The sequence below is a fragment of the Chelonoidis abingdonii genome, chromosome 6 (genome assembly GCF_003597395.2).
Source record: "Chelonoidis abingdonii isolate Lonesome George chromosome 6, CheloAbing_2.0, whole genome shotgun sequence".
NCBI lineage: Eukaryota > Metazoa > Chordata > Testudines > Testudinidae > Chelonoidis > Chelonoidis abingdonii.
Window position 1 is genome coordinate 19,855,897 of NC_133774.1, and position 27,412 is coordinate 19,883,308.

The 27,412-nt window shown below is 40.5% G+C and overlaps 2 protein-coding genes across 2 annotated transcripts in view; one reads left to right on the forward strand and one right to left on the reverse strand.

Moving 5' to 3' along the window:
* Nucleotides 1-2,423, forward strand: part of RAB27B (RAB27B, member RAS oncogene family) — a 45,532-nt gene extending 43,109 nt beyond the window's left edge. Inside the window, exon 6 of the mRNA XM_075067476.1 lies at nucleotides 1,399-2,423. The gene's annotated coding sequence lies outside the window, so the exon portion shown is untranslated. The remainder of the gene's footprint in view (nucleotides 1-1,398) is intronic.
* A 4,558-nt stretch (nucleotides 2,424-6,981) lies between these two features.
* On the reverse strand, nucleotides 6,982-27,190 carry CCDC68 (coiled-coil domain containing 68). Its single transcript, XM_032764872.2, has 12 exons — nucleotides 27,125-27,190; nucleotides 25,798-25,852; nucleotides 22,355-22,494; nucleotides 21,579-21,611; nucleotides 20,399-20,542; nucleotides 19,294-19,419; nucleotides 18,480-18,608; nucleotides 15,935-16,008; nucleotides 14,688-14,793; nucleotides 13,345-13,428; nucleotides 8,440-8,516; nucleotides 6,982-7,449 (listed from the first exon to the last, which is right to left on the reverse strand). Exons 3-12 carry the CDS (start codon nucleotides 22,475-22,477, stop codon nucleotides 7,383-7,385), a joined length of 963 nt encoding a protein of 320 aa, XP_032620763.1. The 5' UTR covers nucleotides 22,478-22,494; nucleotides 25,798-25,852; nucleotides 27,125-27,190; the 3' UTR covers nucleotides 6,982-7,382.
* Between the last annotated feature and the right edge of the window lie 222 nt (nucleotides 27,191-27,412).

The window sequence follows — 27,412 nt, forward strand, 5'->3', positions numbered from 1 at the left end:
GATGATGAAGTAGAACTCAGTCCTTTGCCATGACACTACCGTTTTTACCAGTTCAGACTTTTTAGGTTTTCATTCTGAACTGCTACAGCATTTGCCAGCTACAAAACCGGTTTTTACACAAATATTCTTTAGAGCCCTGCATTTGAGCATAATCCTTCTTTCAGATACTCCCTAGGACCACATGGACCTAAAATGAATTCACTTTCATGTACCATGTCCAGCAAAGAGTGACCGCTCTCATTTTCAAGTAATCTAGACTCGCTATTTCAACTTTGCTATTGCATAAATTATGTGGTATGCAGTTAAAGCAGACATTGAGCTTCTGATCTATGTACAAACACAGAAGGCTTGTAGCTTGGTTAATTATCCCAAGGGTATTGGAACAATGAGTCCTGCAGTTATACATGTGTGTACATAAGTACTTAATATCAATATAAAACTTCTGCTCCTGCTAACCTTTGTTTTTAAATTGAATTCACACACTGATCCCTGTGTCCTGCTGGTTTCTGTCTTCTCTCCTAGAAAATGTGTGCCTTCCTCCAAAATTCCCCTCCTTAATACCCTTTTTGTAACACTCTTCTAGGCAGTGCTCATTTCTGAGTTTGCGGTTATAAGTGGCACTATGCGTGAACCAACCCTGAACATGGTAATTAATTAATCAAGGAATGACATGCAGCACCCAAGATGACAATCCTGCCAAACCTATGTAGTTCTGATTTTCAAGGACTCTGTTGCTGGGTTTAATATGCTGATTTCTTTTTAATTGCTTGATTTGAATCAGGTGTGTCTAAGTTCATCATCTCTCTTCCTACGTAGCCTCCAGGCTTTATACAAATCACAGGTCATCGGATTTTTGTCTTTCATCTGTTTTCTTTTTCATCTCCTTCCATGCTCAATTAACTTTTTGATCTACTGTAATGTCAGAAATCATTTCTGAACTCCCAGGTAGTAGTCCATTATTTCTTCCTGATCTACAAGTATTTTGTCCTTCTAATCTCAAGCATGAATGTAAAAATGTGACATTGCTTAATACACTAAGCAACTACAGCGTTGTATGAAGATTTTATTTTAGAATGTATTTATTATCTTTATTTCTGCAACCTTCATTGTTCCACCTCAACAGATGGAACTGGGTAAGAAGAATACTAGTGCAGACAGGTAAATACACTTGTCTTGAAGTCATTATTTTAAGCTTCTGAAATAAGTGGTGCTCTGCTGCATGAAAACTGCCATTTTGAGAGTCCACAAAACTCCTTTAGGAAATATTTTAGACAAGCCTTCCTTCCCAGCCACGCCCCAAAGCTGAAAGTCCTCATAGCCAAAGTTACCCTTTTTGTCCTGGTTCTCCATTTCCACATCCTTCATTTGTTCTAAAGTAGTCTTATTTCCTACCTCTAGCCTGAATTTTAAGGGTGTTCCAAATGTATCTGTGGGGAAGAATGAAGGAAGGCTGGCGTGATGGCACTTGAATCAAAAACTTTTCAAACATAAACCATTTCTGCAGTGAGTTTACACTGGCCATGTTTACATTGCTCTAAAATGATGATGCCTCAGCTACTTCTGTGACCCAAAAGCTTCTTAAATCCTTCATTGCCACCTCTGAAATCGGCATGTTAAGCGTCCTCTATGGATGACATTGTCCTCAGTATAGGAGCCCAAACATGGGCCAGTGCATCACTTAAATCCCCAAGTTTAAGGGTTCACATGGTGCATACATTTTTCCATAGCAACATCTTCGTGGAGGTTGAGTCTGTCTCTAAGATTACCCCTAGATTATAGATCTGGCATAAAATGTTCACCAGGTCTCCAACTCAGCAACGTTTTTAAGAATATGCCAAAGTGTTTTGCTGAATCAGGCCCTGGAACTCCTTTATGGAGAGAAATAGAACTGCCAGTAGAATAACCATAGTTCAAATAACCCTTAAAAATGAAACTGTGTAAAAAATACTTACTTTTAAAAACTGTGTTTGTGAACAGAGTTTTTTTTGTTTGTTTGTGTTTTTTCCTTTTACCATCCAGTGATTTGAAAAACTTAAATCAGCACTAGGGAAAATGCTGAGTGTTTTTTCGTTAACTTGCCTCAAAAATTGGTTGCAGCCTTAAACATATGATTTTCTACTGATATCATGTAAAAAGTATAGCCACTCACCTGTTTGTGTGGCAGCAGCACAGTCTATCCTGAATTGTTCCAGGATAAAACTCCCACTCAAGGTGACAGCAAAAAATATTTGAACTTAATGCTCATCTATGTTTGTAATTTACATGCTTTACATCACTGTGAAACCCACCATTAGCCTCCCCTCTTTCTGAAAATACATCCCTCTGTCTAACTTCCTATGCCATTTCTCTTGTTCTAATTCTGACCACTTCCCCCAAAATTAGGATGAAAAACAAACAAAACCTTAAAATATACAGCGTGGAGAACTTACTGCAATTGTCACTGTCAATTTATGTAAACCCCAAATGCTATCTTCCTTTGGGGAATATAAATCCCATGTTTCCTCTTTCGAGCATACTCTTTTACGTTAAAGTTAGTGTTATCTCTGGAAATGTGTTGGGTATCCAAAGACATACTTGCTATTGCTAATAGCCTAAACATGTTTTTAACTAAAGCTTGCTTACATAAATGTATAAAATTCCTTGTGTATGATACCATAGCTGTTGAAGGCAAGAAAGCACTTTTCTGGAGCTTGAAATAAAGACTGTATCTCTTTAAAAAGTGAAAAAGAACATAGATATTCCATTTTTCTTGTAGTGGGTCATAGGTGCCTCTCCAATTGTTACTCCCATATTTCCATGACTATGTAGACAAGACCAATGTTGGATACGCTGTACCAAAAATCCACAATTAAATCACTTGTCTTACAACATATAGTTGAGAGAAGCTGCCATTTGCTATACTGCTAATTTTGTAAAATCGGTTGCCTTAGAAATATTTTGTGAAGGCTAAATCTTAGTTAACACTTTGAATATGTAAAGGATTTTCAAACAAACACTTGTTTAGACTTTAGATAACAGTGGGCCATATGACTAACTTTAAAAAAGATAGATATATAATAGAGAGATTTTGATACCTGCTTGACAGCAAATATTTCAAAACCTGTTTCATTCAAAGTGGAGAGTTCATCTCCTACAATTAATACTGTAAGGCTTACAAATAGATCCCTTGATCAACATCCAGTCTCTGAAGACATAGAACCAAAATATCCAGCTAGAATTGTACTTCCAATAGTAATCAAACCTAGCTGTGAATTGTCTTAAGACACTTAAACAATTCTTCTTTCTTTAATGGAGTCACTTTTTTATGATTGAAGGATCCTGGTAATTCGACAGGAAACAGAAATTAGCAACTGCTACATTAGTACAAGAACAGAAGACTATATAGAGATCAGGCCTCATTCTGATTTTGCTCAAATCCCCATTTTTACACTGGTGTAACTCCAAAGATGTCTATGTGAATCAGGTAAGACCAGGCTTGCAGTATCTTTTTGGGTGTATTTTGAACAGGAAACTGTTTTCATCACTGCTTTCCTGTCATGAATAGCATGTAAACCATCTGCTCTACACCCCTCTCTTCACTGCAGATAGGACATTTTTTTTTGGACAGGAGACCAGGCAGTCAGCTGAGAACCATCCCTCTGGCTGTTGGACAGATCTGTTTTTTTTAGATTTTTTTTTTTTTTTTTTTTTATGTCTATATTCTCTAGTTCAGGAAAATACAGATGGTAATTTGTCATTGTGTGCTTTTTCATATGGTAACTTAAACTGAAAATATTCTTTAGAAAGCATACCTTAAAGGTGTCAAGCCTCATTGCTCAATAGGGCTTTTAATGTACATATTGTATACTCTGATACCAATTGTATCTTACTGGACCTTATTTATGGAAGTTAAATTGTTCTTTGATTTTGTTAAAGGTAACCAGCTGACAAATGCTAACACTGTTTTGTTACCTTTTTAATGTTCTGTTTGTTACCTTAAGCATGTTTTATGTTTCTTTGCAACAGATCTGTAAATGTTATACCTAGTGATATGAATGTGATTTTAAACTCTTGAACATAGTATTTTTATTATGTATGCCCCTTGATAGACTGGTGCCTGCATAACACTGTTAACATTATTTTGTTGTACCAACTTACTGGTGGCTTCAAAATATATTGTCAAATGATTCTCTGGTGTCTGGATTTGTATGATATGGTCAAGGAATGTAATCCTGTGATTTCAGTTTCTGCACTGTTCTTTTCAAAATAAAAATGCATTTTTTATCTGTTGTATTGGCTGTGTGTTTTGGGGAGAGGTGAGAAAAACAAAGCTCCTCCAGCAATGAAGTGACCCAGCTGTCTAGTGTTTTTCATCAGAACAATTCCAGGTTTAGATGTGACAAGCTGCATTAATACAAAGTCCATTAAGTCGTGCAGACTAAGAGCTTGTTGAAATTTAGAGTCATTTTAAGACAGATGACTAAGGGGGGGGGGCGTTGTAGTTTTTCTAAAAGTGATTATGGGGCATTCCACTCCTAGCTACATATAGTGTATTTTTTTTTTCCTCCATCAGATCCATAGAGACTCTAAATACTGGAGTAAGGACAGCATGTACTGGACAAATCAGTTTATATGATGTAAGATGTATCCAGAGTTAGAAAAATGGTGTATGGCTAACAACTGCCGATGTTGCTGAGCAGTCACAGCCCTGCTTTCCACAAATGGGGGTAATCTTTTGAACTCTACAACAACCATTCCCATTAAACAGCTGTTTCACATAATATCTAGCTGGGGAAATGAGCTTGTCTGCATCTTGGCATTAAACGGTGAAGGTTACACTGCAGCAGAGTCCTCATTTGTTCTTGAAGGCTTGCCTGCATTACAGGTTATGTTGGCATAATTCTGTTGCTCAGGGGTGTGAATAAGCTACACTGACTTAAGAGCTGCTGTGGATAGTGCTATGTCAGTGGGAGAGCATCTCCCACCAACCTCTAAGAGGTGGTTTTATTATGCCAGCAGGAATTTGCTACTGTAACACTTCTAAGGTAGATGAGTCCTCAGTTAGCTGTTAGAGACTTTAACAGGATGAGCAGAGAGGAGACTGTCAGCTACCCAACAATCCCAAAGCAAGCCTGAGCAGCAGCAGAATACCATTTGTCCTGTATGTAATGCACATCTTCAGCTTCTCCAAGTGTTTCCTGATAAGATTCTCTACTGCCTTGTAAACTTGGGCTGGAAGAAATAATCCTTAAAGCTCACACACTGGGTAACTAGAATGAAGCCCTCTACTTGTCATATTTGGTCTAAACAGCAGGAAAGTCAGCTCCTTGCAGAAAGTGAAAGTGCCACAATTCATAAGATGTCAGCATGAGATCAGCTTAGCTAAGGGTAAACTGTAGTGAGGGTATAAGTTAGTCTCTTCTGTTTTCTACTAGGTTGGCCCTATGGTACACTAGTTTTATGCACTGGTAGTTATTAAAAAAACTATGTAAAGTTAGAAATGTATATCAGTAATCACTAGCACTTTTGTAAGCCTTGCATTGATTACAGCAAAGTAATATTTCACTGTCCCCTTCATTTAAATTTGAGTTTGATAATTTTCTATAAGTTTCTATACTACATCCATCACTAGTACAAGCAACTCCCCCCCACCTCTGCTGCTCACTTTGTTTAGACAGGTGCAATGCATCACAGAATCTAGACCAGGGGAAGGCAAACTTTTTGGCCAGAGGGCTGCACTAGGTTTCCAAAATTGTATGGAGGGCTGGTTAGCAGAGGCTGTGCCTCCCCAAACAGCCAGTCATGGCCCATCCCTGCCCATCTAACCCCTCCTGCTTCTTCCCCCAGATTCCTGCCCCATCCAACCCCCCCATTCCCTGACCACCTGCCCCCAACTGTCCCTTGCTACCTTATCTAACCCCCCTCTCATTCATGACTGCCCCCTGGGATTCCTGCCCTGATTCAACCCCCCTGACAACCTGCCTGTTCCCCACCCCCTGACAGCCACCCCAAACTCCCCTCTCTTTCCAATTCTCCCTGCCCCCTTACCATGCTGCCTGGAGCACCAGTGGCTGGTAGCGCTACAGCCACACCACCCAGAGCACCAGGACAGGCACCTGTGCTGCCCAGCTGGAACCAGTCATGCCACAAGACAGAGACCAGGTCAGGCCAGGCTCGGCTCTGCAGCTGTGCTGCCCCAGGAGCTTGCACCCCCTATGGCCTAGAGCATTGTGCCATCAGCGGAGCAGGCAGGGGAGGGGCTAGCCTCCTGGGGCAGGAGCTCAGGGACCAGGCAGAAGGGTCCACCTCTGAGCTAGACCAATCGTTTGAACTAGTCAATTTAGCCCTGGATTCTGGTCACTGCCAGCTAATAGAGCCAATATAAATATAGCTCAATTCTACTGCAGGTCTTATTTGTGAGGGAATAAACATTCTAAACAGCCAAGGAGACCCTCTCAGCAGTGACAGGGCTCAGAAACAATTATTCTATCTCCTTGAAGATGGTAGCAGTAGCTTAATTAAGATTTATTGGAAGGCTCTGGGAAGAAAGCTTACCATGGAAAAGCTTTAAATACTGTAGCTGGACTACAACACTCCCACTTAAGTCAGATGACCATTTTCACCTACATATGGTTATCACAAAACAGTTTAACATCATCAGTCTGGAAGATCAATAAATTGTTTTAAGTGCCATAGAAGGTAAGCTTTTGCTTTGCCTAAAACTGTTTAATTAGACTTTTCTCAAAGTCTGAAAATGCTGCAAACATGCATAGCATGTCATCACTTGTGCAACCATTAGAGGAAGCTACCCAATGCTTATATAAATACCCTATTAGTATATAGTGTTCTGATAGCTTTAAAAAAAAAAAAACAACACATCAGCACACACTCTATAGATTGATCATGCTAACATGTAAAGATTAAATATAATTTATTAAATAGCCTTTTACAATTATCTCCATTTTAAAGAGTTCTTAGTTACATTACAGTATTGTATTAAAATTTGATAAACACCAATCTCTTTTTGTATACAATTACACAAATTTTGGTTTGTTAATCCTCAATACGCTCGTAACTATTGTTTGATGTACCTCATGGCCCATAAAATGCTTGTTGAAGATGGACTCTTCGATATGTAAGAAGCTGTTACAATGGTATCTGTTTCCCCCTCAGCAATGTCCACAGGATGCTGCTGTTATTTGACTATCCATTAAAGAACACAATGTCTCTTCAGTTCTTGCCTTAAATCCAAATTTGTTTATTCATTTAATGAATCCTCTTCTGTCGAAGTACCTGGTGGCCAAGCATGCTGTGTTATAAAAGGACTGAATGGAGGGTCATTAGCAGATAGACACAGAGGTTCTTATGAGGAAGCTGGAAACAGACACCACTGTTAGACACATCTAGTCATTTTGCTTCCGTAGCCTCGCTAGCATTGAGTAGGGGGACACCCCATCAGTCCTGGACGAACTAACAAAAAGAGAAGATAACGATTACTCAGAATATGAAGCACACCAATACGAAACAAACTTAGTATAGGCATCTAGACTTCCTACTGTACGCAGATACTGGTGTGAAATGCACGCTGTCTTTTCCACTCCCATTCTTTCCCCCCTTACAGTCTCTCCTCAGAGACCTGAATCATGGCTGCCTTCCCTCTGTAGTAATGACTCTCTCCAGAGCCCATCAGTGCTGGTCCTCAGGTAAACAATTCACTTCCTCTAATGCAATTAAGGTTGGTCCCACACAAGACCTGAGCATTTTCTGAAAGGAGCTTAATGGTTTTTTCCTCCAGACATTTGTTTTGGTGAATGGGTAATTTTCTCTCCTGTGTAATTACACACATCATTAAAGTGACATTAATGGAGATGGCATTCCTCTACTGTAAAATGCGTTTACAGTTGAAACTGCAAGCCTCTAAGCCCATACTAATCACTGGATTCAGCATGTTCTTCAATTATTAAAAGCTACTTTTCATATTTAGTGTTGATCTGACAAAATGTTGTGCAGATGCTCACAAGTTGGCGTAATTATAGGATTTTGACTACATCAGTGTCTCAGTAAATAAGACAGACATCACATCTCTTTCAAGACTGAGGGCATTCCCATTTGCAAGTCAGAATGCAACATGAGATTTAGGCAGAAAGATAAGTCTATCAGTGGTCTATTGCCAATTGGACATTTAAGACCCCTGTTATTTAGAATGTCAATTACTTAATTTCTCTCTCAAATTGAAGCTTTTGTTTTCTTCCTTTACAAAGAACCTACAGCATAAAAATGTTATGACTATTTCTAACAAGACCAAAATAGAATCTTTCAAGTAGTTTGGAATAAACCTCACATAACGCACAAATATCACCTATTAATCATTCAGCACAATTTTTTACAATTAGCAACATTTGGAGACAGTGTCGGAAGAGAGATTTCAGATATATGGCAATAACCTTAAAAGAATCTTACATTGTTGAGACACCTTTTGAAACTTTAATCTTGGGTTGACCAGACCAGAATTCCACCTTGTATTTAAGTTCTTTATTCTGAAATTGAGACATTAAATTAATTGCATTTCCACCCATATATTACAGCATTTAAGGAAGTCAAAGATACTGTTTGTGAGTGCGATCCTCAGCTTGTATAAATCATCAACAAGTCCAATTAGTACATTGATTTCGATACAGCTATTCCAGTTTACACCAGTTTAGGATTTGGCTCTTTGGGTCTCCCAGAATGTCAATACAGTTTACAGGCACTGAGGGATACAATGCAGTCACTTTTGAAAATCTTGGTATGCTGTGGGGAAGTGGGGAGCCTCAAAACTTGAAGAAACATCAAGTTCCTGTGCCCAGTATTACTGTCACTGTTTGGATTTTGCTCTGTTGGTAAGAAAATCCAGCCCAGCTCTTTAGGAATATTTTTGTTAGTTGAAAAGCATTTTTGAGGGTTGAAAATTTTCCATCAAATCTGTGTTTCCACTAGAAAGATGAGGTTTTGACTACACTAATTTTTTTTATATATTTATATATTCTTCCACCAAAAAAACCAATGCCCTCAAAATATTTTGATTTGGGTATTCTGCTGTGGTGCCTCATTCGCCTCGATGGCCTGGACAACATCTTGCATGATGCATTAGTCTCCCTGCTCTGGTCTGTCTGAAAAATGGCAATAATTATCCTTTGATCTGTCTTGATTATTTAGACTGAGATCCTTGGGGGCAGGCATGGCCTTACATACGGTGGCTGGATGGGAACACTAATTCGCCTGTACAGGTCACTTTGAAAATGTCTAGAACTATATAATTAGAGTTTAATTAACATATCATATGTATTTATTATATTTATATATGTGTGTGGATTATAGATAATGCCCCACATGTACTAGAATTAGAATCAATTTACTGGATCTGCTATGATTGAAATTAAAATTCTGAATAGCAGAAAAGCATTTTATTTGTAATACATTTAATATTTGTACCAATGTAAATTCCAGGATTATAGACTAGTGTTACAATGGGATGTCAAGAACTATATTGCTGCAATGTGTCATTACACAAGATTGTTACAACCTGAAAATGTTGCCAAAAACCACACAAAAACAACAACAGTATTGCTACGAAAGATTATGAAAATTTACAAAAGCCTAGTTTCCATGCAATGCTGAAAATATGGCGTAATTATTTTGACAGAATGCACAGTTCTTCACTGTAGCCTAATGTTTTCCAAAATACCAACATGTAATATTTCCTCAGAAGCTGAAGTGAGCAAAGGGACATTATTAGAAAATCCAAACACTCACATTTTAAGATTATAAGAACATAAGAAAGGCCATAGTGGGTCAGACCCAAGGTCCATCTAGCCCAGTATCCTATATTCTGACAGTGGCCAATGCCAAGTGACCCAGAGGGAGTGAACAGAACAGGTAATCATCAAGTGATCCATCCTGTCACCCATTCCCAGCTTCTGGCAAACAGAGGCTAGGGACACCATCCCCGCCCATCCTGGCTAGTAACCATGGATGGACCTATCCTTCATGAATGTATCTAGTTCTTTTTTGGCCTTCAGAACATCCTCTGGCAAAGAGTTCCACAGGTTGACCGTGCATTGTATGATGAAGTACTTCCTTTTTTTTGGTTAAGTATCAGAGGGGTAGCCGTGTTAGTCCTGATCTGTAAAAGCAGCAAAGAGTCCTGTGACACTTTATAGACTAACAGACGTTTTGGAGCATGAGCTTTTGTGGGTGAATACCCACTTCGTCAGATGCATGTAGTGGAAATTTCCAGGGCAGTATATATAGGCAAGGCAAGAACGCAGGCTAGAAATAACGATAACTTCGCTTCCTCAGATTCCACTGAGGAATACACTAAGAAAACTGCACCAGCATACTCAGGACACTTCCTGCACTTACACCAGAATAAATCAACATACCCTTAGAGCCCCGACGGCTCTATTCTATCTACTACCCAACATCCACAAACCGGAAATCCTGGATGCCCCATCATTTCGGCATTGGCACTTTCACTGAAGGCACTGTCTGGATATGTGGACTCTCTACTCAAACCCTTATGCCACCAACATCCCAGCTATCTCCGTGACACCACTGATTTCCTGAGAAACTACAATGCGATTGTACTTCCAGAAAACATCATCCTAGTCATCACGGATGTAGAGGCTCTCTACACAAACATCACAACAATGCGAAACAAGCTGTCAGGAACACGTATCCCTGATGATGCACAGCACAACTGGCTGCTGAGCTCTGGCCTTTCCTCACACACAGCTATTTCAAACTTGATGACAATATTATACCTCCGGATCAGTGCACTGCTATGGCACCAGCATGGCCCACAATATGCCAACATTTTATGGCTGACCTGGAACAACGCTTCCTCAGCTATCTTTTTTGAGATGGGTGATTCATTCTCCACGCAGTATTCAAGATGTGGACATACTATGGATTTACATAGAGGCAATATGCATATTTTCAGTCTATATCTATCCCTTCTAAGATGTCCAAAATATATATTATAAGCCCTATTGCTAGAATATTACACAAATGCTCACTTTTTTGTGGTGCGTAAAGTTCACTATGTGGGAAAGTGTTTGCAGGATCAGGGCTAAATTATATCCTCATTGATAAAATCTCATCCAGGCACTCATTTCATATCTGCATTATTGCAACAACCTCCTCTCTAGCACCCCAAATGCACACTGCTTCCCTCAGTCCCTATGAAATGCAGAACGCCTCCCTCTCCTCCTGAACTCCCACTTCCAGCCTGTGGCCTAAAAGAAATTGCTTAAGGGAATTAGTTTAGGCAGAAGGCTAGCTGGCGAATGGACCAAAAAAGGCAATTATCCTTTCATCCTTCACCTTTATGCCTTCATACATTGTTGTTCTCAGGTTGAGCTCTTTGGGCAGCACAGTTCGTAGCACATATCTTGGAAAAGGGCCTGGTGGTAGTGGGTGTACCATAGTGCAAATAATAAAACTAACAAAACGACATAAGAATCGGCCATCAGCGGGTTGTCATAAAAGAAGTTAAGGTTAATGTTCTTTACCTGTAAAGGGTACAAAGAACCAAACAACCTGACAAGAGACCAATCAGGAACTGGATTTTTCAAAGTTGCAGGGGGAATTTGTGGTGTTTGCTTTGTCTGGCCTCTTCAACTATGAGAGGAGGTCTTGCTATCTGTAAGCTTCTAGATCTTCAGTTTGCACGAGTTGAACTACAAAGGTAGAAAAAAACAGTAGGCTGTTGTTTTTTTTTTGAGTAATGTGTGGTAGTGGTTGGAATGTTTAAATTGTCTGTTCTTTTGAATAAGGCTGTTATTTCATTTTTTCTTAAGTAATAGCCGATTGTTTCAACGTTATGCAGAGATCTTGTTCATGTGTTTTTCTTTCTTTTTGTGTATGAAAGTATTAGACTCTGTTATGAGTTTCTCTCTGGGTAGGCTAAGGAACGAGAGGGAGGGAATTCTCTTGTGTGTAGATCTACGGGTAAAGCTCTGCAGCAACCAGGGAATTGCTGGGAGGGGGAAGAGAGATAGAATTCATTTTCTGTTTCCGTTGTATTTGGGGTTTGTAGCTCTTTGTGGAACAGAAGGAGAGCATGCTTCTTGTATTTTGATGTAAACGAATATGCACAGTAACTTCAGGTTTAGCCGCAGAGAGGAAAGTCTGGGTGGGGAGAGGGGGAAGGAAGTGGGTTATTCCCTTGGGGTAAGACTCAGGGCTTCTGAGTCTTGGGTTCCCAGGACGGGGTTTTGCGGGAGACCAGAGGGAGCCAAAACCCTGGAATTTTTGGAATGGTGGCAGCGAGAGCAAATCTGAGCTGGGTATAAGTCTTAGAGGGGTTCATGCAGGCAGCCAGATTTCTGGACGCTAAGGTCCAGATTTGGAATGCTTATGATATAAGAACATAACATAAGAACATAAGAACGGCCGTACCGGTCAGACCAAAGTTCCACTAGCCCAGTATCTGCTCTAGAGACAGTGGCCAATGCCAGGCGCCCAGAGGAGTGAAGCCTAACAGGCAATGATCAAGTGATCTCTCTCCTGCCCAGTCCATCTCCATCTCTGTATGAACAGAGAGGCGTAGGACACCATTCTTTACCCTTCCTGGCTAATAGCCATTTATGGATTTAGCCACCCATGAATTTATCCAGTTCCCTTTTAAACATTGTTATAGTCCCAGCCTTCACAACCTCCTCAGGTAAGGAGTTCCACAAGTTGACTGTGCGCTGTGTGAAGAAGAACTTCCTTTTATTTGTTTTAAACCTGCTACCTATTAATTTCATTTAGTGACCCCTAGTTCTTGTATTATGGGAATAAAATAACTTTTCCTTATCCACTTTCTCCACATCACTCATGATTTTATATACCTCTATCATATCCCCCCTTAGTCTCCTCTCTTCCAAGCTCAAGAGGTCTAGCTATTAAATAGAATATTTAAATAGTTAAATAACTATTAAATAGAAATTAGCAGTTTTGACTTTCTTCCCTGCAAACTCCCCAATGCTGTATATTGAATAGAAATAGTTCTAGGGACATGTAGGTGAGGGATTTCCAAAAGCACTTTGCTTTGATCTAACTTTGACCAAACTTACCATTGTATTCAATAGGAGCAGAGTTAGACCCTTGCTGAATGCTTTTGAAAACCTCACGTGCAACGGTACCAACCACTCCCACTTCTCTGTCATCAGAAAAATACTTCAAGAATCTTATTGTACCATACAGTTGGTGAAAGATGATGATATAAATCTCTTGATGACTACTTGGGGGAATAAAAAAGGAGACTCAAAAAGACGCAAATTTGAAATAGTTTTAGGCTCACAATTGTAGACTTTGTATCATACCAATCTTTCCCTTTACCTGAGCTTCAAGCATATTTATCTTTTCTTTCATAGCCTCAATTTTTTTATCTTGCTTTTGTAGTCCGTTGTTCAGTTCTTCAATCTAAGAGTTAGAAAGTGAAGTTAGCAATGGTTTTCAAGCCTTGTAATATATTAGATACACTTTCAATAACCAAACTTTAAGTAGGGGGATATGCTATCAGAGCATGAGGATCAAGAAAGGCAATATAGTCTGAAGTCTACATGATAAAAAAAAATTCTCTAGAGAAAGTGTAATGACTTGTTTTATTTTCAAAGAGATCATGAAGTCACGCTTCCATTTCGGGTAACACGTCTGCCTTTTTTATTCTTGGTCTATGTGCCCAAGCACACATTTATTCCCCACATGCAGCTTTCTTAGCCTAAGCAAGCTAAGGCTGATGAGATGATTCTCTGATGATCCTAAGATGAGTCACAAAATGTGAATTAGATTTTGTACAGGTAGTTTAGCTGAGTACAAATTAATACTCTTTGTGATAGTAGCTCATATTAGTATCCTCTTTACACGAGATGTCAAGTAATAAATGTTAAAATGGCTTCAAGTTTTGTTCCAGCTATATCTGGGACCAAATCCTTTTTGCTTTGGTCTCTGGCTTCACTAGGACTGCTTGCGTGCATCAGGCAAGCAGGATTTGAGCCTCTAGTAAGGAACAGCCTATAGGTTTCCAGACACTTGTTTATTTTATTGACTGTCTTACACAGTGCCTATAACTGCAGCAGCCAAGCATCATTAGAGACTCAACGTTCCTCACAAAAAGGCGGTTCATTTTGTGGAACATAACATAACAGGTTTGCAGCTCTTGTATTCATTGCTGCCTCTACAGTAGTAGCTAACCAAACACTATTTCAGAAGCTACATTAAGTCTTCTCCTGGTGAGTGAGTATCCATGCTCTGCCACATTTTAGGGATATTCCCAATGTACCTTACTTTGGTTGGGGACTTAGTATTTCTTAAATAAGCCCTATGGTTTGGGCTTATTCTCCTATGCTCCTTGGGCAGCTACCTCAGCCCTTCCATCCCACTTGCAGGACACAAAAACTTTCCTTCCTTCCTTCCTTGCAACATTCTGTTTCAATCACTGTCACTCTGGGAGGCAGAATCACTCCCATTTTTTAAAGTGTTGCCGCTTTCTTTTCCTTTTAAAATTATATATAAAATAGTACAAAACATCTAGTACATAACATCTATTTCTAACTGGTTTTGCATCTCCAGTGATGGAGATCACCACATCATCAATAATAAATTTCACAAAGTGAAGGAAGCACTAAAACAAGTCTCTAATTTGTGTTCCGCATACACTAAACGTGCTTGGTTAACCTGACCTCTTGTATCGCACTGCGTAGGCTTTGATGCTGGGTCTGGATCACATGCTGCAAGTGAGAAATCTGTTCTTGTACAGTGAAAATCTCCACTTGAAGATCAAGACAGCTGGTGGGGAAAAGACAGATTACCAACAACTTTTTCAGTTGATATTAAGGGGATACATTATTCCCAAAAGATCTAATGACTGGCCTGACATATGCTTTCTGAACTAAGAATATACAAATTAGCAATCTGAGCACCAACCTTTTTGGTTTGGCCAAAGTTGTATTAATATATGAATTATAAATACAGGCATTAAGATTTCTTTAGCAACTAGATTCAATAATTTGCATTCCACATGGGCTTCCAAGTCATTATATCTGCCTTGACTCATATCAGCTGTACGCGAACTAATTTAATTCATGGGTAATAAGCATAGTCTGATATAAAAGAAGGAGCAATTGTAGTTTATTTCTTATGTTATCTTTGACAATTATATTCAATTATAGGAAAAACAGCACCACTCATACTTCATACTGGAAGAAAAAAATTTTAGGCATAATATATTGGAACAATTCTTCAACAGTTCATCATGACACATACTGCCAAAGTAATAGTGTACTGCATAGTAACTTGGGAACGTCTACATAGCCTGTGGCAGTAAGTGTCCCAGCCCAGGCTGATAGACTTGGGCTTGTAGGGCTTGTGCTAACTACATTGAAAGTGCTTTGAAGTTGTGGCTTGGGCTGGAGCCCAGGCTCTGAAGCCGTGGGAGGGAGGTCGGCTTTAGAGGAAATTGAACTAAATAGAAGATAGAAATTATTAAAATGTATCGTTTGGAAGAGGCCCCAAAAGCCATTAAGATATTAATTCTGGTTAACAGGGTGGGGGTTGAAGTCGGTAGAATGGTTTCCTCTCTGCAGGCCAAATCCTGCAATCCCTAATTAGTCTTTACTCAGAATTCCTGTTAATTGAACCAAGAGTTTTCCCAGAGTAAAGACAGCAAGATTTGAGTGCGTGCCTTCACATGTCTGAGTAGTAGAGAACAATTACTTATTCTCTAAATAAATCCAGGTCTGGAAACCCTACTGGACATCTCACAGGAGAACTTATATTCTTCTTTAAACAGTAAAGAGTGAAGGCATTAGGCCTAACCCAATGTATATACCCACTACTTGAGAGAACTCAGCCAAGTTATTGTTAGGTATTTCACTTGAAATAATCCTACAGAACAGAAAAAGCATTTCTTCATTGGCTATTTGCTCACCTGTTAGTATCTTCAGAGTTTGATAGAAGCTTCTCTTCAAATGACTGCTTTTTTTCTATTAATGTTTTCTTTTCCTAGGGAACAATGAAGAAGTAATAATGTGCACATACAAAACGTATGTGAAGTGATTAATTTTTCAATCACTATCTGAAAACATACAAAACCACCAGAGTTACATCAGCTGTAGCCAGCTGGAAATTTACCTACAGATATACACTCATCCCCTTGCGAAGTCCAGACGCATCTGTCATTCTGAATTGGGTCAGAAAAGGCAGGGTTACTAGGGAGCAGCTGTGCATTGATTTACAGTGGAAAAATGATTATTTCAATTAGAAATTTTTTTTTAAAGGAAAGCCTGTCAGTAAGGAAGATTAGCTTTTTGACTGATATGGCTTCACAGACACTTTCTGCTCCAGGAACTATACCAAAAGGGCAGTGGTACTTTGCATTGCAAAGATGGATCTGAGGGTCAAGAGATTAAAATTGATCCAACTAGAAAACTTTTTCTTAAGTGTCAAATTTTGGTAACTGACATCTGATTATTTAGTGACCTAAGTACAACAATTCCTAGTTGTAAATGTAAAGAGTACATTAAGACATACAGCCACCCCATGATGTATCATCTTAGCCTTTCAGAGTAAAATCCTGACCCTAATGAAGTCAAAAAGAGTTTTACAACTGACTTCAATACAGCAAAGAATTTTAGGAGCAAGAGATATGAGTCAAACACATCAACATATCAGCCTTGTCTATCTACAGAGCTGGCTGGAAGAGAGCCTAGCTGTGGTGCATGTAGCATGTTCTACCCACAGCACCTTTCCTCTGCCAACTCCACAGCGCAACAGATTGTGCGCAGATTTTTAATGCCAAACTGCACAGTGCTAAACCACATCTGCTATCAGCCTGGTCAGTCAGATGTGAGGTATAGGAGGCACCTCTGAAAGTTTCAGTGCATGAGATAAGAAACTGGAGTGGGATAAGAAACCTATTGATGAGCATGAGGATTGCCTGGGTGTACCAGAAGGGCGGTCTTGGGAACACCACTCAGAAATGCTTCAGGGGAACACAGTAAGGGACAGTATGCTCTGTGAGAAAGATTTTCACAGGTGTATTAGAAATATCAGAAGATGAGTTATTGTGGCTGGCTCTACTCAGGTGTGCAAAAAGACCGGGATCAGGGAAAGTGAGGAGAGGGCACAAGAAACTGTCCCTTCACTTGGCTGCAGGAACATAAGCCAACCACATTTCCACTCCTCCTGAACCTAACCACAAGAACAGAGAGAGAATCTAGCAGCACTGATGGAGTGATGAATGGGGTTAGGGTGGAGACATGGCCCACCTTCCAGTTCCTGTAGTGGTGAGGTACTGGAGCTGATCCGGCATGGGAGTGGGAGAGTGCATATGCTGCCCCTATTAAATGACATTGCAACAGCCACGGCAGAATGAGCTTCCCCCACCCAATTATCGCTAGTCACTCATAATTACCAGGGGAACCCCTACAGTTACCAAACTCCTCTACTTCCCCATCACAGGCTGCAGCTTAGCTGTGGCAGGAGCATACCACAGCCTGGTACGACAAGTGACAAAAATGTCCTGAAAACACATTGTATTTAAATGCTTTTAATCTGATTTTTTGGCAGAACTGTACTAGTGATGTATAATCTTGCTGCATTCTTAATTACTCCAGAACAGATGGTGAAAGTTAAATTTTATGCGATATGTTCATTGCAATACCTTTCACTGGCTCACAATTATTTACTACAATTGGAAAGTTGTTCTCTATAAACACTCACTGCTTCTGAATCAGCTGAGAACTTGGGAAGGATTTTAGAAAGAAATTCACTACCAAGGGGAGGTGATTAATAGCACATTGCAATACACTGTACTTTGACAATGCAAGAGTAGGAGTTGAAGGTGTTTCCTCTTAGAAACCATTGGAAACTAGGACATTTCAAGTCTCATAAATTAGAATTAATTTATGGCAGTTAGGTTAAATAAGTTAACTGATTTAAAAATCTAATGTTTAAATAACTGGAAGAAAAAGAAATCTGACCCCTCATTTGATTTACAAATTACATTTAAAGGGCCTGATGCTCAGCCAATGTAAATTGAGGTAGCCTCATTGAAATCAAGGGGATTTTTATACCAGTTGCAGATCTGGCCCAAAAACTTTTTAAAGTAATTGAACTCTTCTTTATAATTAGATTGCAACATGAGACTGACAATAAAGAGTGCTTAGGATACCTTTTACCCTGTAGTTCTATTACTTAAAAGGTAGGAGCTAATACAATTGAAATTGATATTTCCTGTAGTTCCACAGAGCTTGACACCTTTACTCATAGCACCTGTTCTAGATCAAGAGGAATATGCAAGTGAGCAAGGACTGTCCACATGGCTAACAGCCTGCAAGGTCAGGCCTCAGTACTGTGCAACAGATACTAACAAAAGCCACATAATGGCTTCAGAGACAGTGGCCATGATCCTTGCATAGGGAAGACTCCTATTGCCTCTCCAGGAACTGCATGACTGGGCCCTATGAACACACCTCTTCCATTCGTTGCACTCGTTTCTCCATGTCTGCAATCCGGCTGTACTTTTCTTCGAGTCTTTCAGTTACACAATTGACATTTTCTAGATTTTGTTTCAATTTTTGTTCTTGCTCAAGTTTGCAGGCCTGTGGTTAGAGAAAAATGAGAAAAAAAAAGAAAAAGAAAAAAAAGCCAAAACCAGTGAATGAAGATTTCCATTTTCTGCAAAACCATTTTGCTGCTATTCTTCATATTTTGCCAGTCCCACAACTGACCACCGGTAGGCCCTCTGTGAAAATCCTGACCCCCTGCAGTCAACAAAGATCCATGCTATTTTCCCCCAACAGTGAGCAGTGAGAGAATAGGGCAAATTCTACCCCTTTATTCCTGCCTTATTTTGAGCACTGTATCCATCAAATCTGAGACTGGACACAAGAGAAACAGAACAAGAGTTTTGTTTTAAGCTTTCAATTTTTATATTGTACTGCAGTTAAAGTTAAGCCTATACGACAATGGAAGTCTGCATTAGAAGCCCTGACCTACATTTTCTAGAGTGACTAGTGATTTTGGATCCCTCCAGCTTGGGTGTCCATCTTAAAAGGACCTGGTTTTCAGAATGTGCTGAGCATCTTCTGAAAATCAGGCTCCTTCAAGGAATCATCAGTTCGGCCCACAGAGTCGTGTTTGAAAGAGTTGGGTCTCTATTTCTACATCCAAGGTACTGATTTATCATGTTGACATATGGAGTTGCCAGCATACTGGACAGAAGGAACATTTGTATCCCTGCATGCTCTGATGTTTGCCTTTTCCACACACAAAAGAGTGCTGTACCTGCATCAGCTGTTTATCATCTTCATGCTTTTTCTTAAGTTCTTCAGACCGACTGCAGTAATTCTCATATAGACTTTTTGAGGCATGTCTTAGAGACTGTGCACCTGCGTCTCTTGTCGCATCCAGCTGGAAAAGGTCATTGCAATAGGATTAATAATTTATGTCACACTTTAAAAGTTTGGTGTGGAAATCGGGTAGCACAAAAATGATGCAGTTGCTATCCTGTTTGAACAACTGTTAGCACCAATTCTTGCAGGAAAAAAAAACCCCTACGAACCCATGAAAATATATGGCAAATAAAATTTAAAATTCTAATTCTTGAATAAAAGATGCAGATTTTCTATGTGATACAACAGCCCCTCCTGACCAGAGAAGAAGGTTGAGGGTTTAAAATGACTGATACATTTCTGACTGGTTACAAGCAAACCTGCTCTAGACCGCTGGCTGAGCAGACTTCATGCCAGGAGCCACTGCAAGAAAATCCAAACCCAGAGCACAACCCCACAAGCTGTAGTTCCCAACAACGGCTTCAGTGTGAATTCCACCATCAGCTAGCTAAAAATGTATTTCATCCTAATAAGAAAATCTGATGAGACTCTGCAGGGTTATTGCACTTCATAGAGAGGGCAATGCCACAATGAATGATTGCTTTTCTGCCAGGACTGCCCAGAGAGTTCAGGGGGCCTGGTGTCTTCGGCAGTGGGGGCCCCTGCTGCCGAATTGCTGCCGAAGACCTGGCACTTCGGCGGCGGATCCCGGAGTGGAAGGATCCCCCACCGCGGGTCTTCAGGGCATTCGGCGGCAGGTCCCGGAATGGAAGGACCCCCTGCTGCCAAATTGCCGCCGAAGACCCGGAGCTTCTTCTGCTCTGGGGGCCCGGGCCCTGCGAGAGTTTTCCAGGACTCCTGGAGCAAGTGAAGGACCCCGCTCCAGGGGCCCCACAAAACTCTTGTGGGGGCCCCGGGCAAATTGCCTCAACTGTCCCCACCCCGGGCAGCCCTGTTTCCTGCCACTGCTGGGATGGAACTTTAATCAGGTAAAACTGGATCTTCTCTTCAGCTGACAAGCTAAAATATGCATTAGAGACTGTTAAAATGTAATGCACCTTGATCTTCAGTATTTCATTCTCCCTGTTCACAAGCAAGAGCTGCTGGTCAGTCTCTTTCAGCTTTTCCATGGTTAGATTGTAACTGGAGTTAAGCGTGTCCTTCTCAGCCTCCAGCTCATTTCTGGGCACTCGGAAAGGCTGCTGAAAATGAACAGACATGAAAATAATTTGTAAACGACAGCTTTAGCAGACTGGGTTCATGAAGGTAACCCTGCATTCGGCTACCTTCCTATCTCAGGCCTCCAATCTGCAATGAGTTCCAGGCACCCAGGCCTGTATGGCGCCCATTGCAGGATCATGGTCTAGAGTAATTACAGAGCAACAATCACCAGTTTCCAGGTACTGACTAATTCCCCACCTTCAATATTAAATAAAACAGTGTTCTATTTGTGCTACTCTCTAGGGTTTTACATTTTAAAGCATTAGCACATCATTACCAATAAATAACTACTTTTGGTTCTGCAGAGTGTTACTTCGTACATGAGGTTAATAAACATTTAGAATATTGCAGCATATGGCGTATTATAGTATTGGGACTAGCAGCAGCACCTATTATGAAGGTTGCCTGACACTTCCCATTATAAGACCCTCTTTTAGTTGCTTATATTTGCCAGACTTTACCCATTTGGGCTAACATTTTTTATGCCAGGTGTCTCCTTCAGGATGAGTATTTTTGGAATGCTTCTGCCAAAATGGTTCAGCCATTTCAGAATGAAGCTAGAAAAAGTCCCTGCTTTGGAGCGTAGACTAGAAGGTGGCCTTTGTATCAGTGCTGTGCCTTTTGATATTCTTCTTAATATCCACCAAAGTTTGGTCAAATGCTAAGCCTTTGAATAATCTCCATTTTCACATGCTCTCTAGAGATCTTAGACCTGGCTAAAATCTCCAAAATTCCATCCTCACTGAGCATGCTCCAGCCCCTCCTAGTGCTGACAAGGCTGTGTATGTGCCATCCCCACAGAGCGACTGAGCATGCTCTCGAGACAGACTGAAGGAATTTAGAATATGAAGAAAGCAACTGTGACTGCGGATGAAAGTGGGGAGTGGTACTGGGAGCTAGACGGGAGATGGTGAGCGGTTGTGCAAGGAGGGGTGGGACTGGGAGCTGCAGGGGAAGGGAAGCCTATGCATTTGATTTGTCATTTGCAATTTTATGGCTTGCTGCTTCTTTACATACCTGATTTTGAACCTTTGCTAGTGTGGATCTGATCTGCAGGGAAAAGATTAGAAAAAGGTCACAAAAAGAAAGACGATTTTTTCTTGTCAATCTTCCAGGTTAGTTATTCCAGGATATTCTCCTTAGGTCAGCAGCAATGCAGAAAAGTTGCCTTTGGGAATGATCACCATTGTGCTCTTTTGCTTGGATACTAGAAATAAAACATCAGTCCTTAACAAGCCAAACCATATTGTCCAAGAGATCTCTGATGCAGAAATGGATGCATGGAACTTAACTATTTATTTTAGTGCCAGGATCAACATATTTTTCATTGACCCAAAAGAGGGCATGTGCTTTAAGTCTCGCACTTGTTTCAAAAATTCATCCCTTCCTCAGATATTGCATCATGAATATGATTTAGGATCATGGAATGCTTGAGAATTTTGGTACAAAATTCGCAGAGTGGCATTCTGATAAGCATTTGGTCTGTTCCCTCATATGACTCATTATAAAGACAGTCGTGCATACCCCAATTAAATCCTGGTCTCAAACTAATCAATGTTCCTTGAGGTTGTGTGTTAGACTCTATTATAATGGTAGTAGGCCAGAAAGAGTTAAATGGACAGTGAACTGTGAATTTCCCCAGTAAGTCAACACACACTTGTTTAGCTTGGAAAATTTAAACAGTGTAGAAGGATTCAGATTTTTTATTTTCTTACTTGCAATGAGTTGTATTCATTGTTCTCCTCTGGATCAGAGGACAAGGCAGCACAAAAAGAATAATGAAAAAATTGTACCTTTTTTATGTATTCTGTTTCTTCAGTGATTTGGGCACAAGAAGATCCATAAAGGACATAGTTTCCTTCCATCCCTTGGTCATCTCTTGTTACATGTTCTGTGAGCCTCAGTGTGGTAGCCATGTGTGCACTTCACTGCTCTGTATAGTTGGCACAGAAGTGGATTTTGTTTTTATTTATAGAAATATCCATAGAGAATGAACTTAATTTTGTACATGCAGCTACAGTCCAATGAATCATTAACATCATATACAGTAAGGCTCATATTATACAGTTAAATCCCTTTAAGAAGACAGCTGCAAATATGACCCCGTGCATAATTTCTATATTTTAAAGGACCTCTCAAGTCTTCAAGGTGTGTTACTTCCCCACCCCCCAATTGACTTAAGGAAGTCCCCTATAGGGTGACCAGATGTCCTGATATAATCGAAACTGTCCCGATATTTAGATGTTTGCCCCGCATCCCGATATTTCACACTCCATTTTGGTTTTGGTTTTTTTTTCTCTGTTGGCGATGCCCCATCCCCCTATGTGTCTCGATATTTTCTTCCTCTCATCTGGTCACCCTATTCCCTATCCAATTGTTGCAACTGAATGTACATTCAAATGTGCTGCAGCATAACACAGATCAGTGATTTTTTTATTGTCAATCCAAACAATTTCAGTTTAAGTATTTGCTTATTCAAAAGCATTGTTCCACCTGTAACTTCATTCCACACTCCAAAACTGGTGATATTCAATGTTATATGAGTTCTTGTCTCTGCCATCTTACTCAGACTGAGTAACACTGTACTCCACAAGTAGTTGCATTGACTTCACCAAGACTATGCAATGTAAGAGTCGCAGAGTCAGTTCTACTGAAATCACTGGGACTACTCACACTGAAAGACAACAGCTCACTTTGAATAAGTGGCAAGACTGGACACAACGTTATAGCATTCCACAATATGAGTTTTTTCATGTCAGTGGGAGAGTCACAAATCAAAACACTTTTTTCTAAAGCAAGGGGAAACTGGCTTTATACACCAAGAATGAGGTCCCAACCTGCTTACAGTTATGTTTCTGTGATACAATGGTGACATCCAGTGTCAACTGGATTAATCTCAAGTGAACATGTATATAAACAGCAGATCTCAGAAGATGTGCATATATTACACTCCATTTGCCATATACACAATCAGGTTAATGTGTGTGTATATATATACATATTGGAGTATCTCAAATTAATTAACAATTGCTCCTGCAACAATAAGATCCAATTGTAGTGTGCAAAGTTTTATGAAGGTTTAAAACATTAGTGGAGCAAGAGGAAGCAATAGATATAGAGCAGGATTTTTCCAAAGTTTACAGCTTATTTTGGGGATTTGTACTTTTAAAATCTCATTTAAAATGTGATTCTTTAAACACAAAATGTCAATTTAATAAGAACTTATGGTTGCTTCCATTTAACTCAGCAACAACGATCCGATTCTTGTGCTACACGAGGCTTTGGCCTACAGCATCAGCACTTGTTTATTCATCCCAGGCTGAAATTATTGCCTTACTAACAGGAAGTACCATCAAGTCAGCACATATAATTAATTAAGGCATTTTCTCATGAAACCCAATTAGGCCATTTGAAACTCTTAACGCTGTAATAAATGAGGGATGTCACCGCCATCATGAGCAGCAGGGACCTGGCTTGCACATTTTGTTAAAAGAATCATTAGCAACTAACCCATGCTACAGACATTTTAACTTCCATATACTTCAAGTACACATCTCAAGCAGAAAACAAAAGGAGAGAAATTGTAATTTTTTTTTAACATATAAGCTTTGGGTGCTCTTTACAAATATTTAAGACTCCAGTTTTTAAAAAGTTTACAAAATTACAAATCCAGCAATTTTAAGTCACTCTCTTGCCAACAATCAAAGAAAGTAAACAAAGAACTCACCATTACCACCGCACTCCAGATAGGGTAGGAAGGGATGGGATGGGGAGAGTGTGGGAGCCCCAAGCTAAGAGTGGGGTCATATCAGGGGTGGTCACAGGAGTTACTTCCCGATCCCCAGCTTCTCCCTCCCAAAATTTCTCCACCAGTTGCTCTCTCGACCCATCAGGGTAAGCCACTGACAGGCTGGGACACTTTGTTTACTTAGGTTTACCTCCATGCCTGCGTCTCAGTCCACCAGCAGCTTATCCTGATGGGTCGGGAGCCAAAGTTTGCCGAGCCCTGAATTATAGGGTCGGCTTATGAGTGGGTCATAAAAAAATTCCATTTTTTACTTATCCATCTTGGGAGAAGGAGGGTTGGCTTATAAACGAACCGGCTTATGATGGAATATATATAGTACATCTTAGCAAAGAAACAGAATGGAATGGCCTTCCACACAGACTGTGGAGGAGCCTTTTGATTCAACAACACTCAGTAAAAATGTATTCACATTTTAATTTATTATTCAAGAATACCTTTGGAAAGTTTGTTGGGGTATACTATTCTCATGAATGTTTGAACAACAGTTTGTACGAATACCTGTATTTATACGTGAATGCTGCTATTTGTGCTCAGGGAAGAATGTTTACTGTTCATTATTCTCCAATTTAAAAGGTTTCTGTCATCCAGTCATGGTACAGAAACAGCATCAGATGATGCTGGTTGTCAATCGTACAGCACAAATATAACTGCAAATAGTCAATGGGAACAATTTGCAAACAACCCATTAACTGAAAAATTGTTCATCTGAGTCGTTTGGCAAATATTTATAAAAATCAGGATAGGTTCATGAAGAATGTGTATACTGCTAAATGACCTAGATTCACTCGAAAATTTCTTTACAATAAATAGTTCAGGCAACTATCATACTACAGTATGTTCCCCCCTGAGAATATAATCAGCTATTTATTTCACACTTTACCAAAAGCATGGGTGCACGGGAGTAGGAGGGGGAGGGAGTATGGGGGACAAGACATGCCTGGATTTTTCAACTTAAAACAAACAAACATGCAAATATTTACTCTGTCTTTGGGTGCAATGAGGGTGTCTATATTCACAGGGAGCAAAGTTCCTCATATCAAGGGACAATTATCTGTGTTGCCTGTAACTGCAAGAGATGATGCAGTACAGGGGAATTTGTGTATAGGCAGCATGTGTAAATGGAATGGTAATGATTCCCATAATAAGAGTGATGGGACACTGGACAGCACTCAGAAGAAATTGGTGGCAGGAGTAGAACCTATCTGGTGCATCAAGTCACATCAACTTGTACGTGCCTTTGTTTTCCCTCCCATCCTGTCTGTCAAGCCTCTTTAGACTGTGAGCTGTTCAGTGTAGAGACTCTTACTACATATTTATACATTGCCGAGCAGAATGGGGGCCTGATTTCATTTTGCTGATGCTATTGTAATACAAATAAGGATTTTGTCAAACTGTACAAAAAAAAATCAGAACAAAAACAAATCTGACCTTTGGGAGGAGACAACATGTGAAGTGGTATTTTTTTCCAGAAGGTTCTAAGTGCCTGAAAACAAAGAATTATAGTAAAAGTGCCATCAGAAATAGAGGCAGCAGCACAGCATAATTAAAACTGTCAGTCATCCTCACACTCCAGAGCCTGTAAATGCCCAGATCACCACCACTAAGGGACCTGGGTCACAATCACCTGTCTCCCCTCTGCTTTTTGTCTAGAGTGATATCGTTGGGTGGAGGATACACAGGTCAGTTAATTAAGCTCTGATGGTGCACATACTTAACTTTACATACCGTGAGTAACCCCACTGACATCAATGAGTAAAGTTAAGCACATATGTAAATCTTTGCAGGATCAGTGCCCTAATTTGTACATCTAAGCACCATCTTTTCCCTCCTTTGTGCTTCTATTCCTCCTTTATTCTAATGAAATCACCCTTAGCTGTTACTGTCCCTCAAATACCTCTCCATTACCAGAGACACTCCCTAAACATTAAGAGGTCTGCAATGCTGTCCCTTTCTCATGTAGACTGTTGTTGGTGCGCCCCAGATATTAGACAGTCAAGGTGGATGAGGCCATATCTTTTATTGAACCAACTTCTGTTGGGGAGACAGACAAGCTTAAAGGTAGAAGAGCTCTGTGTGGCTCAAAAGCTTGTCTCTCACCCCAACAGAAGCTGACATGCAAGGAAAGATATTACCTCACTCATCCTGTATCTCTTTGCCTGTTAGTTACTAGCATTACTCACAGGAAGGACTGAACAAGTAAATGGTTTGGAGGATGGGTCCCTAACTGATAATCAAGCACTCACATTCTCCACCAACAAGATCTGCTCAATGCACCACATCTCTTTGTTCACATTTCTAACCTCCCCCGTCACACACTTAGACACCCACAGCATTCCTGCCCAGGGAGAGTGTGCAAAACCTCTGCTATAACCAACTACAACCCCAAAGGGTTTCTGACTGAGAGACGAAAACCTGTTAAGTCTTGTGTTATGCGGTGACATCTAAGATGGGCCTGGTGCTTTCCATCAGGAGGGGCAGCCCCCGACCTAGAGAGCTGGCATAAAAAGCAGATCGTGAGCGATAAAAATCAGCTGAGTCCTGTCTACCCAGCTTCCACAGCTGTGCATTTCCAGCCTCAGGTGATCAATCCCCTGAATCTCTAGGGACGGGAAGTGGCAGCCCGTTCCCTTGTTCTCACTGATCCGGGGCAGTGGGGCGACCGGGTGCTGGGCGCTCTGCAGGGCCCCTGAAATGCCCCCTTTTCCTCCTCAGCTCGCTTGCCTATGGAGGAAGCCAGGGGGCTACAGCTCCTTACCTGCTGAGCCGCCGGCCGGTTTTCCTCGGCTCTCCCACGTCCGGGGACGGTGCAGCCCGGACCTGGCCCCTCCCTTCTCTCCTCCTAGCAGCAGAGGCTGAGTCCCCTGGGAGAGAGAAACTCGGCCCAGTTTCCCTCTGTGTTTGACATGTAAACACAAGAAAGGCAGGGCAGTTTCAAAGTCTATTGTCACTGAGTTAACCAGGTGAGAGTGTCTGAGCAGTGAGTAAAGCCACGGGGTTTTTTAAATATTCAACGCTGCCCCTTTGTAAGATTAACAATCTCTCT

Excerpts from the sequence above, each read along its gene's own strand:
- CCDC68 (XM_032764872.2), bottom strand. The coding sequence starts at position 22,477 with ATGGCTACCACACTGAGGCTCACAGAACATGTAACAAGAGATGACCAA. Across the intron at positions 16,009-18,479 it reads GAGTGCAACGAATGGAAGAG|GAAAAGAAAACATTAATAGA; the intron begins GTGTGTTCATAG and ends ATTGTTCCCTAG. Across the intron at positions 13,429-14,687 it reads TACGCAGTGCGATACAAGAG|ATTGAAGAACTGAACAACGG; the intron begins GTCAGGTTAACC and ends TCTAACTCTTAG.